This window comes from Saprolegnia parasitica (genome assembly GCF_000151545.1).
Source record: "Saprolegnia parasitica CBS 223.65 unplaced genomic scaffold supercont2.47, whole genome shotgun sequence".
Lineage (NCBI taxonomy): Eukaryota > Oomycota > Saprolegniomycetes > Saprolegniales > Saprolegniaceae > Saprolegnia > Saprolegnia parasitica.
Window position 1 is genome coordinate 111,286 of NW_012156441.1, and position 17,753 is coordinate 129,038.

The 17,753-nt window shown below is 58.1% G+C and overlaps 9 protein-coding genes across 9 annotated transcripts; 5 read left to right on the forward strand and 4 right to left on the reverse strand.

Annotated features, from left to right (window-relative positions):
- Positions 1 to 109: 109 nt before the first annotated feature.
- SPRG_20743 (hypothetical protein) lies at positions 110 to 2,815 on the forward strand (the record flags this gene model as incomplete). The annotated part of the gene is made up of 10 exons (XM_012348842.1): positions 110 to 131; positions 179 to 440; positions 488 to 584; positions 635 to 775; positions 830 to 1,264; positions 1,312 to 1,378; positions 1,430 to 1,874; positions 1,924 to 2,317; positions 2,364 to 2,588; positions 2,645 to 2,815. 10 exons carry the CDS (start codon positions 110 to 112, stop codon positions 2,762 to 2,764), a joined length of 2,208 nt encoding a protein of 735 aa, XP_012204232.1. The 3' UTR covers positions 2,765 to 2,815.
- A 941-nt stretch (positions 2,816 to 3,756) lies between these two features.
- SPRG_09238 (hypothetical protein) lies at positions 3,757 to 5,099 on the forward strand (the record flags this gene model as incomplete). The annotated part of the gene is made up of 2 exons (XM_012348779.1): positions 3,757 to 4,446; positions 4,500 to 5,099. 2 exons carry the CDS (start codon positions 3,757 to 3,759, stop codon positions 5,097 to 5,099), a joined length of 1,290 nt encoding a protein of 429 aa, XP_012204169.1.
- A 2,435-nt stretch (positions 5,100 to 7,534) lies between these two features.
- On the forward strand, positions 7,535 to 7,741 carry SPRG_09239 (hypothetical protein; the record flags this gene model as incomplete). The annotated part of the gene is given in 2 exon segments (XM_012348780.1): positions 7,535 to 7,690; positions 7,700 to 7,741. Coding segments are annotated over 2 exon segments (198 nt in total).
- Positions 7,742 to 8,228: 487 nt separating this feature from the next.
- Positions 8,229 to 9,534, forward strand: SPRG_09240 (hypothetical protein; the record flags this gene model as incomplete). The annotated part of the gene is made up of 8 exons (XM_012348781.1): positions 8,229 to 8,302; positions 8,346 to 8,400; positions 8,447 to 8,551; positions 8,598 to 8,760; positions 8,805 to 8,953; positions 9,027 to 9,134; positions 9,184 to 9,248; positions 9,301 to 9,534. Coding segments are annotated over 8 exons (889 nt in total), but the record flags the coding sequence as incomplete, so codon positions are not given.
- A 95-nt stretch (positions 9,535 to 9,629) lies between these two features.
- Positions 9,630 to 10,279, reverse strand: SPRG_09241 (hypothetical protein; the record flags this gene model as incomplete). Its single annotated transcript, XM_012348782.1, has 3 exons — positions 9,630 to 9,862; positions 9,911 to 10,162; positions 10,219 to 10,279. 3 exons carry the CDS (start codon positions 10,277 to 10,279, stop codon positions 9,645 to 9,647), a joined length of 531 nt encoding a protein of 176 aa, XP_012204172.1. The 3' UTR covers positions 9,630 to 9,644.
- A 284-nt stretch (positions 10,280 to 10,563) lies between these two features.
- Positions 10,564 to 11,336, forward strand: SPRG_09242 (hypothetical protein). The gene is made up of 5 exons (XM_012348783.1): positions 10,564 to 10,685; positions 10,733 to 10,801; positions 10,852 to 10,920; positions 10,969 to 11,112; positions 11,156 to 11,336. The coding sequence occupies exons 1-5, from the start codon at positions 10,614 to 10,616 to the stop codon at positions 11,228 to 11,230; spliced, it is 429 nt and encodes a 142-aa protein (XP_012204173.1). The 5' UTR covers positions 10,564 to 10,613; the 3' UTR covers positions 11,231 to 11,336.
- SPRG_09243 (hypothetical protein) lies at positions 11,247 to 12,464 on the reverse strand. The gene has a single exon (XM_012348784.1). It carries the CDS (start codon positions 12,435 to 12,437, stop codon positions 11,295 to 11,297), a length of 1,143 nt encoding a protein of 380 aa, XP_012204174.1. The 5' UTR covers positions 12,438 to 12,464; the 3' UTR covers positions 11,247 to 11,294.
- Positions 12,465 to 13,565: 1,101 nt separating this feature from the next.
- SPRG_09244 (hypothetical protein) lies at positions 13,566 to 15,635 on the reverse strand (the record flags this gene model as incomplete). The annotated part of the gene is made up of 6 exons (XM_012348785.1): positions 13,566 to 14,327; positions 14,375 to 14,468; positions 14,518 to 14,684; positions 14,733 to 14,834; positions 14,876 to 15,003; positions 15,050 to 15,635. The coding sequence occupies 6 exons, from the start codon at positions 15,633 to 15,635 to the stop codon at positions 13,566 to 13,568; spliced, it is 1,839 nt and encodes a 612-aa protein (XP_012204175.1).
- Positions 15,636 to 16,308: 673 nt separating this feature from the next.
- Positions 16,309 to 17,631, reverse strand: SPRG_09245 (hypothetical protein; the record flags this gene model as incomplete). The annotated part of the gene is made up of 10 exons (XM_012348786.1): positions 17,580 to 17,631; positions 17,368 to 17,528; positions 17,281 to 17,322; positions 17,156 to 17,225; positions 17,017 to 17,106; positions 16,875 to 16,959; positions 16,760 to 16,832; positions 16,639 to 16,716; positions 16,378 to 16,590; positions 16,309 to 16,326 (listed from the first exon to the last, which is right to left on the reverse strand). Exons 1-10 carry the CDS (start codon positions 17,611 to 17,613, stop codon positions 16,309 to 16,311), a joined length of 864 nt encoding a protein of 287 aa, XP_012204176.1. The 5' UTR covers positions 17,614 to 17,631.
- Between the last annotated feature and the right edge of the window lie 122 nt (positions 17,632 to 17,753).

The window sequence follows — 17,753 nt, forward strand, 5'->3', positions numbered from 1 at the left end:
CACGCCCTCGACGACGCCAACCGAGTCGGTGCTTACGGCTGGCATCAACGCACTGCACGCGGCCCTGGTGCGCTTTGACGTCCTGTCCGTCCAGCCAACCAGCGTGGCCATGACGCCAGTCGACCGCCATGGTGCGACGCTAGGCCCACCAACGTCGGCGACTGACCGTGCGCCATAGGAAAGCTGCACGTCGTGCGGTACCTCCATCCGACGGCCAAAAAAGACAGTGACAACGACGACGACGACGACGGTGATAAGGACCCGGACGACGTGCCGATGGAGCTCAAGGAGCTCGCGGCCGCCGACGCCATCCAAGCACTGCTCAAGACACACTTGCCGTTCCGGTTGCGCCACCTGCTTGCGCTGCCGTCACTGGTGGGAACTCGGAGCCACGACCAAGTGCTCGACTTGTGCATTGCTCTCGCGATGCACTCGCGCCGGTACACGCAGACCTTGGGCTCCAAGCTGTAGCAGACTCCCTTTTTAGCGCTGCAACGCACCTCTTGGAGGTCAAGGGCATGACCAGCGTTCTCCTCGAGCTCCTGAGCCACGAAGGCATCGACGATGTCCTCGCGACACTGCCGGTACGATCCCTCCATTCTTGATGCGGTGATGCGCACGACCGTGGGGATAGATGCGACGCAAGACGATAGTCCTCCTTCGGCGCTTGTGCCAAGCTGACGCGGCACTGGCTGCCATGTGTCTCCAGGACCAGCTGCTCACGGCCACCAAGGTCGTGCTCGCCATCCGCCACCCGGGCCTGCTCCCTCTGCAGGTAATCCAACTGCCTCCATGTCGTCGTGGCATATAAGTTGGAGCGCGTTGATAGCTGGACGCGCTCCGGCTCTGGAGCGTCTGCCTCTCGTACGGTATCGATCTGCACAGCGTCGCGTACTTGTACCCGCTGCTGTGTGGGTACCCGGCCGCGGCGCTCGCTTCGGACGGCGCCGCGCTCTCGCCGTGGCCGATCGAGATGCAGTGCGCGATTCTCGACGCGCTCACACTGCTCGTGCGCAACGGGGTCGAGGCCGCGCAGTACTACCGGCTGCTGCCGTTTTTTGTGCAGCAGGCCACCGATCTTCTGGCGCAGCATGCGGCGCAGGTCTCGTCGCCCATGGTAGCTGCCGCCGTCCGATTCCTGGCTGCCGCGTGGCCTATCGTGCAGTTCAACACGACGATCCTCGATGTCGACCCGTACGTCCGGGTAACGCCCGTGCTCTCAACGCTCTACGACTCTGTGCTGGCGTCGTCGACAGGTCTCGAGGTACACGTATTATATGGTCCAGGGTGCATGTCTGACGTGCTAAGTAGTGGCTGCCGGACCTCTTGGCGTACTTTAGGGCGCTGGCCGCCGCGCCGGCCAAGCAGCTTCCACCAGGTATCCTCGCATCATCCTGGTGATGCACCTGCCATGATGTGTTGCGTTTAGTGTCGTTGGCGGTGCTGGCCAGTGCGATGGAGCCTGCCTTCCTGACCCAATTGGCGCCGCACCGGTCCATCGGTGTCGCATGCGCTCTCTTCTACACGACGCACGGGCCAAGCGATGCGGCGGTAGCGCTCTGGCCACTCTGCTTGGAATGGCTCGCGACCTGCAAGCCCGGCGACGAAGCCGATGTCCGCAGCATGGTGCGCATCCTCTTTGAGAAGCCGTGCCCGGCCTTGTGCGCGCTGTTTACTGCCATGGCCGGCGCGAGCCCGAGTCCCAAGGAAACGTGCCACGTCGTCCAGCCGGAAGATGCGCCGTCGACGCTGCCGTGGCCGACCTACTGGCTCTTTAGCCTCTTCTCGCGCATCGCGTCCAGCGACATGAGCGCGACCGCGTGGCAGACGCTTCTCACCGAAGCGAGTTCGCTGCTCCTGCAGCTCGAAACGAGGTGATGACTTTCTTTGCATCGTGAACGTGGATTGCTCACAGGAGGATAGCTCGCCGGCGCTGCTCGCCTCGACACCAACGGCGCACAAGCTGGTGCATCTCAGTCACGTGTACCTTCTCGAGACGGATGCTTGGCTGTCGCCGGCGGTCGCGACGCCGCTCCAGGCCCTTGTGGCGCACTACGTCGACGCGGTGGTGGCCGAGGAATGGCACGAGGCGCTGAGCCACGTCGTGCAGTGCTACAAGCCGTGCGAGCTTGGGAAGGAACCCGCGCTGGTTCAGTCGTTTGTCGAGTCGCTGCTTCAAGTCTTTTGCGGAGCGTCGTACGGCGACGTGGGCCTCAGCGCGATCGTAACGCTCTGCTTGCACCCGTCGCTGCCGCAAGAGCTCCGCCTCTGGCTATGGTCAGAGCTTAGCACGAACGGCGGCCTTGCGCTGGTCACGGTGCGTCGACAGCCAAGAAAGAAAGCTCTCTGAACGTTCTGTGTAGGTACCGACGGCACTGATGTCGTCGCTGCTAGCGACGACCGACAGCAAGATGCTCGATGCGTATGTGGCGAGCGTCGCCTCGGAGACCATCACGGCGACCCGCGGCAAGGACCTGTATGCCGTGGCCATCCACCACCTTGCTCGCTATTGCTTGGGTGCGTCGGAGCTTGCGGCCTCGCAGCGCCAACAGCAGGTCTGGCTGCGTCTGCTCCAGTCGCCCTCCAAGGTATGTACTTTAGTAAACTTGTCTCACTTAAATCCACTGACCGGCTGTTGTTCCAGGCGCTGGTCAAGGATGTGGTTGGTCATGCGGAGGCCAAAGACGCGCGCGTCAAGGTACAGTGGTGTATCCAGCAGCCTTCGTTTGCGTTGGTGCAAACAACCCTCCAGTCGCTGCTGTAGAACAGGCAAGTTAGCGATTTCTAAACAGCAGAATGATGATCATGAATGCGTGTCATGCCTCGAGCAGAATGCTTGTTGGAGCAGTGGCCACAACCACGTCACTTTGCATTTACCATCGATGGACTCAACCAAGGGACAAGAAAGTCGCCAAGCGCTGGACGAGTTGATCCTAGACAACCAAAAGACGTCGACGCGCTACCGCCGATCGGACAACCCAGAACCGACACCGACACCGACACCGACGCCGACACCGACACCGACGCCAGCGCGACGACCCACGCGGCGCTCGGCCATGACGCCACCGCATTATTGAGTTCCCCAACTCGCGCTAGAGTATGCATCGACAGTACGACTATTAACTAGCAACGTCTTAAATGTTCCACGCCCGATTCCAGTACTAGTACTGCTAAACTCCTTTTTTCGAGTTGGATTAATGACGCGGCTGCATTCGATGAGCACTCGACTGACAGTACATGGCACTAATGCCGACGCGGCCACTCGTGCTGTACTAGAGTGAAGGTATTGCGATATTGATTGCAGCACAGTGCCTTCACTCGTGCTGTTCTAGAAGCCAGGGTAGACTCGGTTACTCGGGGTCTTGGACAAAGCTATGGTCGAGTGAGTGAAGTCGCGCCCCTCTTGCGGCCTTTGTTCCTCCCAATTGATACCACGAAGAACTTGGTCGTCGTCCGTGTCTTTAGAACTGCTTCTGCTGAGAAAGCATCATCGAGGCTATATTACACCCCATTGACAACACAATCAATCTAACTTGGCGACGACAGATGTGTCCGACATGACGTGGCAGGTCCACAACTTGATACTCTATCATCACATTGACTGTATCTATGTGTTGTTACAGGTATTTTAATGCTTGCTATCTATTGCTTTTTATCGCACCATCATCCTGGACTGTAAACGATCCGTTTACCTCAAGGGGGCTTGTATTCGGTACGCTTCGATTCGTGTGGCGACGATGGCATTCTTCCATCAACATGAGAGCAACACCGTACGAGCTCCACGTGCTCGCTACGCCAGCGTCGACCGCCCGTCCGAGTGTGCTTACGCCCAACGACATTTCGACAACTCCAAACGACGACGACGACGAGAACAAGCTACCGCCAACACCGTCGCTCGGGCTCATTCTGGTCGCCAATTTTCTCTTCAACGTTTCGTTCTACATCATTGTGCCCACGGCCACATTGTACGCGCGGAGCCTCGGGGCCACGGACCTCTACTCGGGCCTCGTGATTGGCGGCATCACACTTACCTCGGCGCTGTCGCTCGTGCCACTTCAGCATGTGCACTGCTTTCGCGACTACTACATGCCGACGCTTCACCTCGCTGCAAGTACGCTTGTGCTCGGTCACCTCTTGTACGCACTCGCGCATACGCTCGACTCGCTCGGGCTCCTGCTCGTCGGCCGGCTCGTCAACGGCCTTGGCTTCACGGGCTGGCTCTTTGTGAAGCGCTACTGTACCGACCCGCGACTCGTGGGCTACCGTCGCCGCACCATGTGTGCCAACCTCCTCGTGGCAGCGCAGACGCTTGGTATGGTCGGTGGGCCCTTGCTGGGCGCTCTCCTGGCAAAGTACGCGCCGGCGACCGGCCTGTGGAACGCTTTTACAGCGCCCGGGTGGCTCATGGCGTTTGTCTGGCTCGTCTATTGGCTCGTCGCTCGCATCGTTTTTGTCGCGCGCCGCCGCGCACGCCAGGCGACGTGCACGACATTGCACAGGCCAAACTATCGCATTTGGACCGTCGCCGCCGGTGGACCGTTCTGGCCATGGCGCTCGGGTCGCCGACCATTTTTTTCGAGCTCGGCGCGTGGGAGTCGAACATTCCGGTTTTCATTGACGCTGCGTGGGCGTGGACGAGCTTTGATGCGGGCGTCTTGATTGCGATTGGTGGATTTGCGAGCTTTGGACTGATTTTACCGCTTTCGTTTTACACGAAGAGGTGTCCCGACCGCCTCGTGCTCGCGGCTGCGTTTGGGCTTGCGCTCGCCGGTACGCTCGTGCACCAATGTACGCTGGTGCACCCGACACCGGGAACTCTCGGCCTCAGCTGGTTCCTCGTTTGCTGGGGCATGAACCTTGGGTCCACGATCACACTCTCGCTTTTGACCAAAACTCTGCCCGATGCGCTCTCGGACAAGGCCGCGATCGTCATTCAGCTTTCCAACTACTCGGGTCGACTCACGGGCGCCATGTGGGGCACCGCGGGCAGCGTCGTCGGCGGCGACTACGTCGTTGGGCTTGGGAACCTGGGCCTTTTGTTCGTGAGCACGGCGCTCTTGGTGCGCGTATGGCGCTCCCTGGACGCCCCCACGGGCTAAACCCCAGCATTTTTTCTGTTCAATACAACTGTTGAATACATGTACTTTGTGCCAAGCATTAAGGTTGAAGTGGCGTCGCTCGCGAGTGCGCAGTGCCTGACCTCCATGTACAAGCGATATTATCGGCCCAAACAGTTTTGAGGTGAGAAGCTGATTGGGCTGCGGGAGCATGACAGACAACGCGTGAGTACTGTAAAGACGATGTGCGACAACTAGAACCAAAGAACTAAAGGCAACCAAGAGACTAATCAACTACAGCACCGGTAGTCTGGCCGGTTTGACCAGCCGGTTATATTTGGGCGTCAGCGGGCTCGGCTTACGACCGCTAGAAAGGTCCGCAGGTCTGAGTTGGTTTTAGGGGTGGCGAAAAACCCCGTAACCTCCAACAACCCACATCAAATGATGATGCAGTGAGTGTCGAGGTGGAATATGGATCACACGAAGAAGCTTTCATCTTAACTCAAACCAACAACCGATAGCGTCACAATGACACCTGAATGTCCACTTTGCAGCTATTCTAGTCAAGGACTCCATAACGGCGCATGACGTTTCGACTCGCATCATAATAGCACATGTCTAGGGCTCCTGCTCATCTCAAGCCGGTCCTTTATCGCTGTCTTCTTGTTGTTCTCGCCTTGCAGTGGCGTCTGCCTGATCAGATACGTAGTTTGTGCCAAGCAAGCTTATCAATCCGTATGGTTGCGCTCGATCCAAGTACAGCCATATTCAAAGCGGAATAAACTCCATGTGATACTACCACTGCGGGTAAACATGGCTGCGGCCCATGTTGGCACAGTGGGCGTTGCACACGTCCGACGCGACTTCATCCATGTCAGTCCACGCTCTCTGGGTGCTCGCCAGTCCGAGCTGCTTGGATGCACGAATATGTGTCGACCGACGTGGTCGCACAACAACGGGCGTTGCAGGCACACTCGAGCGAAGTGGCACAATGCCCATCTTCCAAAGGACCTTCGCAATAGTGCAATACAGAGAACGTATAATCCAAAACCGAGTCTAGCTATCGTAGCATGCCCATAAACTTTTAGGACCTCGTCTCATCCCGTGAAGACAGCGCGTAGCAGTCGTGGTATGATCACGGGCACGGCGGAATCGACCTGGACTGTAACCCTGGCGCCACGCGGGTGGCGTGGACGGTGAGTCCATTAAGATGGTTGCACTCGTCGGTCGTCATGGGTCTCGTTTGCGGTTGCCATCATGCAAGATTATCAGCTTTGGTCTACGTTGATGCATTGCAGGTGCAGAGAGCGGGACCGGAAGCGGATGCCACTTGCAGCTGCCTCGTACGAAGCTTACGTGCACCACCAAAGGGTACTTTCGACCGCCGTGCACTTGCTGAAATGCGTCCAATGGATTGCCCAGCGTACTCGTCTCAAGCTCTAGTCTCGTGGTTGATTTGCCGCGCCACAGCATCGAGGGTGCAACTCGTCGTTACGACGAGATGCATCGTGTGCTGCACTTTCAATAGGATCTTAGTGTCGTAGTGGATGGTCGCTGTCGCCGTAGCGTGTGCATCATGTGATGTAATGTATATCGAGACGCATATGGGTGACTGACGGGTTGCACACATTACGACGAGCATCCAACGGGCTTTCTCACCTACGCACGCAGATGCTTCGTGATCGGCGCTATTGTATTAACGTTACCTTCCGATGTCCTAGAACGCTCGTCGTACTTGGTCCAACCAAGGAAATAAATACACCTTTTCTCTACTTCCTTGGTTCAACAAACCGCCGTCTTGGGTCTTGAGGTCACGACACGTCTCGCGGTCGAATATAAAAATCCCACGTTGTGCACAAGTCGTCATTACGAAATCCATGTTGTCGTAGTACACGGTACGAGTGTCCAGTTGCTACATAACGGGCACGCAAGGGAATGCACGGCTGCGTGGATTCAAAAACCCATCAAATAAAATAAATAAATCCACTCACGGTGGTTAACTGGCTCAGCGGTGTTTGTGGGGTCAGTGCACCTACAGTCTCTTTTCAGGAGGCGTACGAGCCACGCCTTCGCGCTGAAGACCAGTTATTGCTCATTATTGGTTATGACTAGGGTGCAAAACAGTATCGACGCGTTGCGATGTGTACCGAAACGTCCCAGACGCACCGCGCCTCTCAAATATGTGTTGCGACTGGACTGTCCGACCTCGAAAGCGGTATCCCCGCTGGTCAGCTTCAGAGATTGACCGACAACAGGCCACCGATACTATAATAGGGCAAATGGTATGATAATACGATCGGCACATCCTCGGTCGCTTCAACCTTTCCATGGCGAGCGGCGATCATGGCTGCCGTGGCACCACTCGTGTGGGTTTCTACTCTGGCACCCCACCACCACCTGGCAGTCACACCAGCTGGCAGTGAGCGCGGCCAAACAGCAAACTCGGTCATTTCTTCAAGTGCGATCAAGGTGTCGAGATGCAACCGTGCTCCGTGGTCGGCTGCGACTGCCCCGCGCTCGACGACGCCTCAGGATGCTGCGCATCCCATCTTCCCAGCGACCAGTTTTTTGAACTTGGCGACATTGCCTTTGTCGCGGACACGGACGACGCGACGCTCGTGCCGCTCGATGGCGTGCTACAGGTGCCCGGCACCATCGTCTATGTCGCGCCGACGCAGTTCTAACGTCAACCTACTACGTTCCTCGAGTAGTACGTTCTGCCAAGCCGCGCAGTTGCCCGCAGCCCTCTCTGTCGTCGTCGTCGTCGTCCCCACCCTTTGTGCTCCCCAGACCCCGCCACCTGTAATAAGAAAAATCTAGGACCCTATACACTCGTATACTAGATGAGTTTCGAGACCAACGGCGAGTCGGCGTCGTCTGTCTGGTCGGCGCCAACGCGCGCGGCGCCATGGAGACGCGCCTGGCTACACACTATATCCGTCAACTGGTCGGCGTTCCATAGTATTTTCTGTCGTCACCGCTGGTACGACACGGTGGGCATGCAGCGCCAGCGCTGGACGCATGCAAGCGCGACGCTCGTGGGGCGTCAGATTGTTGATGTACACGCACGCGCGTCGTCGTGTGGCAACACGGTGGACCACACTATTTGCTGTCTTTCAAAAGACCATCATTCCGCGACCGGCGCTCGGCCGCCCACGCACAAGTACAAACCATGGCCGCCGTCCCTTCCATCGCCGCGATGGACCAAGGCTTCAAGGCCGCGCTCATCGGCGCCGCCCTCGCCGGTACGTCTTGGCCTATAGGTACGGTAGCCCACGCTGCTTGTAGTCAAGGGCTGCGCGCTGGCTGCGGGTTTGCCCGAGCTCCGCGGGTCGTATCAACGGTACTTGACTTGGCACCTCGCGCAGGAAAGCACGTCGTGGCTCTAGGACGCTCTGGTGGCTCGCAGGTATCTCGGCGCTGCTTATTTTCATCGGCGCGACAATTGCGTGGCCGATCCAGCTCGTCCTCTGGCTCTTCCTGGGCCGCGCTTCGTACCTAGTAGTCTTGGTTGTCATCTATCTCAGAGTCGTCGTGTAGGCCGTACACGGCGCTGCTCGCAAGCGTGTTGAACAAGTGGGTCACGGGTGTGCCCTTCGTACTCATCGCCGCGTGCCGCTATGTCCACCCGACGTTGGTCGACAACCTCTTCTTTCTCGGGCTCGGGCAGGAGCACGCATCCCTCGTGCCCGTCCTTTCCTCGGTATGTACACTGTCCATGTTGTACGTGGCTGTACATGGACGTAGATCCCCGTATCTCTCTTTGACTGGGACTACCTCCGCGCGACGGCGACGTTCTTGGCGTACCGGTCGGCGCTGTTTCTCATCCTCGCATTGGGTTCGTTCTTGACGCCGCTCTTTGGCAGTCTCTTCGCGATCGCTGCATTTGGCTTCAAGTACGTACATGAATCATATCCATACGATCCATATCCTAGATGAACCGAGTGCCATGGACACGGAATATCGTAGGATCCGACGCACGGAAATGGTCATGTCGTCGCTCGTGTTTGGCTTGTACGTGGTGCCATGGACCCGTCCGATCGCGATCGAGCTTGCCAAAATTTGGTTTGACGCACGGTACATGGCGCGATGATGGTATCAAGATATGGATCCGCACTGTGGTTAGGGCGGTGACCAAGGAGCTCTTTTACCCCGTCTTTGCCCGCAAGACGAAGCTCGTCACCGAGCATGGTGCGCATGTCCACGCTGACCTGGCATGCTATGGATGTGTCTTGCGTCGTAGGCATTCCGTGCACGATCGCAGGCGACCAATCGGCGATGCTATTTGGCTTTTCGTACGTGCTCGGGTTCTTCGTGCAGGTGCCCGTCGTCGGCCCTTTCGTCTGGCTCCTCGCGTTCATCGCGGCCGGCATGGCCGCCCCCCGCATGTTTCAACTCAAGTCCAAGCTCTAGCCACAGAAATGCCCGCAGGTTTTTGGACGCTTTTTACCATCACAACAAAAGTTTGGTCCCCTCCTGCTGCTTTTTCTTGTCTTGCATCCGAAATATCACGATATCTTGGTAGTTGTAGAGATTGCTCGGTCGATACACGAGAATCAAAGCAACGATTTCATCAGCGTGCTCGGGTTAGGCCATGTCGTCGCTGGACGCAACGTCATCGCTCACAACCGCGCTCTTCGGGGATGATGCTGGAATGAACGAAGTCGGAATAGCATGTGGATGCACGAGCATCGCGCGGGACGGCCGAAGAAACGCTGGCGACAAGCCGTGAAGCAGTCGCTGGGTGGCTCGGGTGAGGTACGCACTGAGTTCGCGGTGGCTTTGCCAGACTTCCCACACAACCCCTAACACGCGAACATAAGCCCATGCGCGACGATTCAATCGGTTCCCACAGGTTAGCGCGCGGTAGACACTTGTCTGCACAAGGCGGGGCAAGCCCAGCGTCTCGTCGAGGTCTCGCGAGTTGAGAAGCGTCTCGCATCGATCATCATCCTCATCCTCGTCATCATCACCGTCGTCGTCGTCCTCGATGTTTTCTGCTTCGCTGCAACTCGAGTCGCTGTCGAATGGCGCGACGTCATCCACAATCTCAATGGCCTCAGTCGCGAGGGGGGGCGAGGGGGGCGGGGCCCACTGCATCACTCCTACACTAGAGCGTGGGCCACACGGCCAATGTTGCTCCTATTGTCAGCACACGCACCTGTCTCTGTGTTGACATAGTACGTGTAGCCTTGCTGGTTGGAGCGCGCTTCCCACGCCATCCTGGCTTCACCGTTGAGAGCAAAAATAGCCCGCCCGATGGACAGGAGCAAGACATGAAGAAATGAGTACAGCAAAGCGCCTCTTCAAGGCCCAGCCATTTCTATAGCATGTACTTTGCTCATCCACTCTTCGTAACATCATACTCGTATGCGTGGTCGTCGTCGTTGCTGCCGTGGATGCTGCTTGGCCGTGCTCAAGCTGTACGCGTACATGTCCCGAGTACATGATGGTCGTACATGTACTACGTTGGGGATATGCCGTCAACCAGGAGCCAATCCAAACGCCGAAAAGTCCACCAATGAGCGCGTGGCGGTTGCAACTCTGTTTTCGCCGATGCCCAAGAAGAAGGCCAAGAAGTCGAAGTCGGCGGCGGCGAGCGGCGAAGACGGCGCGCCGGAAGCGCATGTACGTCCGTCATCCTCGGTGCATGCGCCCTCATCCTCATGGGCTAGCCGGACGCCGAGTACGTTCCGCTGGCGATCCCCGAAGAGACGGTCGAGCTCGTGACACTCGACATGCGGGTAATGCTGCCCCTCATCGACGTCATATGCAAGCTCTCGCTCCCATGTAGCTGCTCAATTGGAGCTACCTCAACTTCAAGTGGAAGGTCAAGACGTCGACGCGGCTCTTTGCCGTCAAGGTCGGCATCGCATGCGCTTGCGATCTCGCTCATGCAGTCATGCTCTAGAACGAGATTGAGAAGCGCCATGGGCCCATCACGAACCTCAAGATCTGCAAGGACCACTTTGCCGAGGCGAACGAACTCACAGATGAGATGCTGACGCTGCACGAGTACGGCATTGACGGCGCGCCGGCGTTCGAGAAGGAAGTCGTAAGCTGCTCGAACCGTCAGCTCGTTCCTCATGCTGCACTAGGTGTGTTTCATCTACTACGACTTCAAGCCCACGCAGCACGACAACCCGCTCTTGCTTGCGACCGAGCAATACTGATGGACAAGATTGTCATACAAGAATAAATAGTCGATGAGAGGAGGGTTAAATAACTAGTACAAAACTAGGCCAGCTGGCTCACAAGGTGGCGCTGCTCGGCTTCCAGGTACGCCACGAGGCCAGTGTGGCCCTTCTGGTTGGCGTAAAAGATGGCTTGGGATGTATACCGCGTCGCTTCGGCGCGCTGCTTGTAGAGGTACTTGATGATCGGGAGGTGGCCGCGGCGGGCCGCGTCGCAGAGCATCTTGAGTGTGTTGCCTTCCGATGGGAACGTCTCAAGGAGGAGCTCGACGATGGCCACGTGGCCCTTCTCGATCGCGGCCGCCAACGCGCTGTCGCTGGCAATGTCGCTGCGGCGGTGGTCGCAAAAGAACCGAACCACGTCCAAGTGGCCTTGCAGCGCCGCGCTGTCGGCTGCCGAGTGGTCGCAGCCCTCATGGCGGTTCTCGTGGAGGAAGCGCACTATCTCGAGGTTGCCTTTCCGCGCCGCGCCGTTCATGGCTTCGACGCTGCAGCCTTCCGAGCGGTGCACATGGAGGAACTCGACGATCGCCATGTGGCCGCCCATGGCCGCATAGTCCATTGCGCGGTGGGTACAGCCCTCGGTCCGGTGGGCGTGCAGAAACTCGACGAGACCGAGCTTGCCGCTCTGCGCCGCGGCGTCCATGGTCGCGCAAGTAAAGAAGGTGGCCGTCTCGGTCGGCTCCTTGGAGTGGAGGTACTCGACGATCGCAGTGCAACCATACGAGGCCAGCAGCGTCACGAGCTCGGGCGTGAAGACGTAGCGCCGGTGGTGGTACAGGGTGCGAACGCGCGCGAGACCATGGTTGGGTACATCAAATGACCGCAATATGTACTTGGCCCGCGCCTGCTCGTCGGCGAGGCGCTTCCACTGCAGCACAATCTCGTGCAGCGTGGCCTCGACGCCATGCTGGTACTGCGTCACGAGGCGCACGAAGTGCGGGTCGCTGAGCACAGCGCCGACCGCCGACGGGTTGAAGAGGTCGATGACATCGATGGGCGAGCCCGGCGGCGTTCCTAGGATCGAGGCCGAGAGCGCCGAGCGCAGCGAGATCGCCGGCGACCCCGACGGCGTCCCGTCGAGCTTGGTCTGCTTGGCCGTCGTCGCCGTCGTCGCCGTCGAGACCTCGTCCTTGGCGCGTGGCATGTCGACCTGCGCCTCAATCTTGGACGGAGCGCAGCCCATGCTGGTGCAGAAGCCGGTGAATCTCGGAATGATGGACATGGCGATGGCCAGCGCGGGACTGCGACACGGCGGCGGCGCCACCTGTTTGTAATTCCGCGCGACCAAGCCGTTCGTAGAATTGGTTTCACGCATTTCCATACAAATAGTCCATTTCGATTAAAATATGGTATTATAATAGGCCGTGGGGCGGTTGGGCACGCCATGGCAGCGTGTAAAATCATTGTATTAAAACACAATTCTTTTACGGGGATCTTTCTATTTATATTGGTTTTTCTGGAAAGGTATACTAAATGCAAGACAATTGTGATCTCGGGGGCGGCGATGCGCATTTTATTTTCCCTCCGCGAGACAAAACAAATTTCGACAGGATGTTCGTATACGGGCGGCGGTAACGGTAAACATCTTGGCGTTTGTATGCTGGGACACGAGCGATGATGGGGCTTGATTTGGCCGGTTGACCTTGGCATCATCATCATCATCGTCGTCCTGTTCATGGCTGCTCCTGCCGACGTCGATGGCGCCCTCTCGGCAACCAACGTTCATGGGCCAAGCGTCGGAAACGCGCTTCGCGAAAAGAATTGCATTTTCAAAATCTTCACCTGCTTGTTGCTGCAGGAGAAGAGTGCACTGGCCCGACGCTCTTGATGTCACAGCCCGATTCCGTTAAGGGTGAGCACGACCATTGCCAAGGAGGCTTGGTTGCCACTGCATCGTCTCTCTCCCATGGCCAAACATTTTAAAGTCTTCAGATGGGATCACGTTGAAGTTCACGCAGTGTAGGTCTTCCGCAATCGAGATCCAGCGCCGACGTCGGACGGCCAAAATCGCGCCCGCCACAGGAGCTGACATATGCGATGGAAACAAAAGCCAGTGCAGGACCAAGTGCATTCACGCACCAGCTTTCCGTTGCACTGGAGAGCCATGCTGTAGAGCTGATCCGAGACTCCGTCCCGGTATGTATCTCGGTAGCCAGACTACAGTAGCTATTCATGGTATCCATCCATGGTATCCATCCATGGTATCCACCGAGTTGTTCTTTTCCAGAATCCAGAATTTTGTAATTGTTTCTGGAAGAACGACTTGATACTTTTGTGGCGCTTACGAGGTGCCACGTGGCCAAGTGGTCGTTCACGGCCTGGGTACTCGCCGAGTCCAACGGCGCGCTGCACACAGGACACGATGGCGAGCGGCCGTCGGCGGCGGTTGTGGCATCGGTCTTTCGGTCGTGAGGCAGGCTTCAATGTGCCTATTCATCCACGCAGGGCTCTGCGACTCAAACGACTGTCCGCAGATCGGACACGCCGTCAACGTCTCGCCGGGAGTTAATGGTTTGCTGCTGCTTGGTGAACTTGTGACGCAGGCCTCGACATGCGTCGCCAGCACATTAGACGCCGTCGGCTCGTTGCAGACAGGGCATCGGGACGACGTGAGAATCGGTGGGTCTGGAAAGAAGGACCTTTTCTTCTTTTCGTTGGTGGCGATGATGATGATGATGATGATGATGGCATGGGCACATCCACAGCGAACGAACGCGGGACATCCTTGGATGTGTCGCTGGAGCTGCGCGCGCGGCACGATGGACGCACATACGGGGCAGGTTGCCTCGGGCGGTGGCTTAAACAGCGTTTCCTCGAGCCGCAGCTGGCTCGTCGCGGCCACGTCGCAGCTCGCATCGCGCTCCTGCAGCTTGGAGATGCGAAGGCCCATGAGCCGGTAGCGCGGCGGTGGCTTGATGGTCTTTTGGTCGTGACGCACTTCGCGCTCGAGGAGCATGCACGCGAGGTCAAGCAAGGTCGGCTCGACGCTCATTTTGCTCGTAAACGCACGCGTCCGGACGTGGAAGGCCTCGGTCTTGAGCTTGAGCGTCACGCAGAGCCCCGTCACGCGCTCCTACTTCATTTTTGACGCATTCCTTTCAAACACATGCCTCAATGCACGCTTAGAAGGTCGGCTTTGACGTGCTGCACAATGTCCTTGCAAATGCTCTTGAGCGCCGGCAACGACGCGGTGGCGGTAAACGTCGACTCGCGACTAGGGTTAGGTTGTCTATCACCGAGCTCGCTTGGAAGGCAAGTGGTACCTGACGCTCTTGCGCTCGTCGCCGCCCGCGCCTTCGTAGACCCCCATGGAAATCTCGAGGAGCCAGCGCGCTGTGGTCTCGGAGTGAATGTGAAACACGTCGTAGCGCGCGTTGAAGAGGTCGAGGCCCGTGTGAATGCCTAGCGCGGCAAGCTCCTTCTCCCGCACCTGTCGACCGCCATCGGAACCAGTTCGATATCCAAAAGCCTGACGTACCTTGCCAATGCCACCGAGCTTGCGGATCGGGAGGTTCTCAATGAATTTCACCAGCGCGTCGCGCGTGAACTGTCCGTTAGGCTTGTTGATGTCCGAGCAGACCTAGCACGAATGACGTTATTTCTCGCTTCAAGGCCCACTACCTTGGCCAGCTTGGCGTTGGTGGCAATACCGGCGCTCGCAGTGAGCTTGGTCGTCTCCAAAATGCGCTGACGCATCTCGGCCGTGACAGCCGCAGCCGCTGCCTCCATGCTTGCCGTGTCCACAGCACCTACAGGTTGTCAGTCACATTGCGCCCACTGATACGGTCGTCGTACCGCGGGCCAAACACACGTCGGTGATGTCCAAGTAGGCTTCGTCCATGCTCGCGGCTGCAAACTGCGGGTCGTACTCTGCAAAGATGCGCCGAGTGACCTCCGCGACCGCCGCGTACTTGGCCATATCCGGTGGTACAAAGACAAGCTCCGGGCAGAGTTTCTTGCCAATAAAGCCTGGCATCGCGGCGCGGACGCCAAACTTGCGCGCCTCGTAGTTGGCCGTGCTGATCATGCCCATGCCCCCGACCGCCATCGGGACGTGCGCGAGCTCGGGCCGATCGCGCATCTCGACGGCCGCGAAGAACATATCCATGTCGACGACAACGTGGACGCGGCTGAGGCACCGCTTGGCCTCGAGGTCGGCGACGAGTGCGTCGACGGTCTCGTGGAGGTCGTGTCGGCGCTTGCTTTCGAGGCGACGACGGAGCTCGGCGATGCGCGCGTCGGTCTTGGCGTCTTTCTCGAGCGAGTTTTTGAAAAAGGCCGAGTCCTTGGAGAGCTCGTAGATGGTCTCGTTGACCTTGGAGCGGTCGACGCCGTCCATGCCGGCCTTGTTGTTGGCGAACACGAAGAGATGGTCGGCCATGCGCGGGACGTTGGGAAATGGAGCCAAGTGCACTTTCGCGCAGTGCGCAGGAAACGTTTTGATTGGCTGAAATCATTGTCAGGCGACACTTGGATTGGTCCGTGACGGCATGGGCGTTTGAATTGGGCGCCACGGTCGCGATCTTGCGCGTGGCGGGAAGACCGCGCGTGCCACTCAATTCGACGCCAAGGACATTATTGGCACACTAGTTTATAGGAAATAAAGACAAGTTTATTTGCTCGCTAGGCCTAACCTCCGAATTGTGCAGTTATGTCCTCACGCACCCAGCTATCAACGATGTGCCATGCACGAGCTACAGTGGAGAGTTGCATTCACAAGCGACCAAGTGCCACTGAAAGACAGCTCTGTGGCGCAAGGGTGATGAAAAAGCTGTCTATTAGGTCGTCTCCATTAGCTTCGGTGGTGGATCTTGGGAAGTATTGTCAACGCGCTGGACGATTGGTTGGGCCGGTGTGGTTTTTTGTGACCTGGTACAGAGCTGGCGACGCTCGCATGCCTATCTTGCTTTTGAGCGCCCGATAGATAGATAGATAGATAGATAGATAGATAGATAGATAGATAGATAGATAGATAGATAGATAATGAGTGGTACCACGCTTTGGATCGCAGTTTGATGCGGTACGGAACCGCTTGCCGTGTCGTGAGCACAGGTTCAAAGTGCGGCATGGTCCTACAGGCACGTGGGTGTGTGGCATGTTCGTGGCTCAAACAATGGCAACACGTGGGGTCGCGACGGCGAGTAGTGACGTCGCGTCGCCAAGCGCGGCGTCGATGGCAGCACATGACACGTCACGGACGTGAGCACGTTGCCGTGCAAATCAAACTCGTCTTGATCGTCCTTGGCTGGTGTCGGGTTCGGTGTTGGGCTTGGCGGCGGCGTTGGGAGTGCGGGCTCACGCAGCGGCTGGAGCACTTGGCGCAGGATCGGATCGCACTACAGGTAGTAGTACTACATACGCTGTGCAAGAGACGCAAGAAGTACTTGGATGACTGTCTGGAGCCAAAGGCGTTCTAGGAAGGCGTCGTGCATTTGTTGAACGAGCGATGTGCGTGGGGACACCTACGCGCTCCATGAGCCTCGGCCATGTCCGCGCGAGACGGACGAGATCGTTGGTGCTATCGCTTGCTTCGTCCGGTAGATGATGCTCATAGAGCGGTTCGTCGAGAAGACCATCGCTATGCGCATTCTCGTGGGTCCTGCTCGCTCGTGGCTACTACCTCGCAAACACTTCTTCGTCGTTACAGTCGAGGCCTTCGTTGGCGCTGAGGAGCATCGCGGTGCCAGCAACTTCCAAGCACACAGCTGCACCACACGCACCGTCGCATCAGGATAGCATCGCGGGACGAGACATGCAGTCACCTCGCGGCGGCAAATGCGTCTTCGTGGCAACGACCACGGGCGGTATGCACGCTGGCAGCTCCTCGGCGGCCAGCGGCGGATGCAGCATGCCTTGTTGTCCAGCATGAGCCGTGTCGACAATGGAAAGGACATGGCGTACCATGACCCGTGACGCGGAGGTAGGGCGCGCCTTCCGACCAGTGCCGGTAGCAGTCGTCGTCGGCGTTGGTCTAGGCCCGAGAAAGTGCATGAGCACAACGCATTTTTGTTTGCGGCATGGCGTACGAGGCAGGGCGTCGGATGGGCTGCGTCGCTCACCGCATGGATCTAGCAACAGCATACAGACGCGCTGTGGCACCAGAAGGAGCCGACCTTGTCGTTCGTCAGTTGCAGCAAGACAGCGATGCGCTTGGAGGCTTGGAGGTGGAAGGCCTCGAACGCGTCAAAGAGGTTGGCGCCGCCGTCGTCGTCGTCCACCTCGCCGTCGTCGGCTGCCTCATCCTCGTCGCCGTCGTCGTCGTCTTGATCTTCATCTACACGCAGCAGCGCCATGGGCGCCGATCCGGACGCATCGAGGACGCTACCGCCATGCGACCAGACGTCGGCCTCGTCGCTCATGCCCGATCTTCAAGGGACAGTCCACGTTGTAAAAGTGGCATTCGCGGGGTCGACCACGCGGCATATGCCACATTTAAGGACAACATCGTCATGCGTGTAGGCGCAAGTGTACACAAGGTACCCTTGGCAGGCGCTGGTAC

Bases quoted from the DNA above. Each gene is read 5' to 3' on its own strand.
- SPRG_09242 (XM_012348783.1), top strand. From the start codon at position 10,614: ATGCCCAAGAAGAAGGCCAAGAAGTCGAAGTCGGCGGCGGCGAGCGGC. The intron at 10,686-10,732 runs GTACGTCCGTCA...CTCATGGGCTAG, and splicing joins ACGGCGCGCCGGAAGCGCAT to CCGGACGCCGAGTACGTTCC. The intron at 10,921-10,968 runs GTCGGCATCGCA...GTCATGCTCTAG, and splicing joins CGCGGCTCTTTGCCGTCAAG to AACGAGATTGAGAAGCGCCA.
- SPRG_09243 (XM_012348784.1), bottom strand. From the start codon at position 12,437: ATGGGCTGCGCTCCGTCCAAGATTGAGGCGCAGGTCGACATGCCACGC.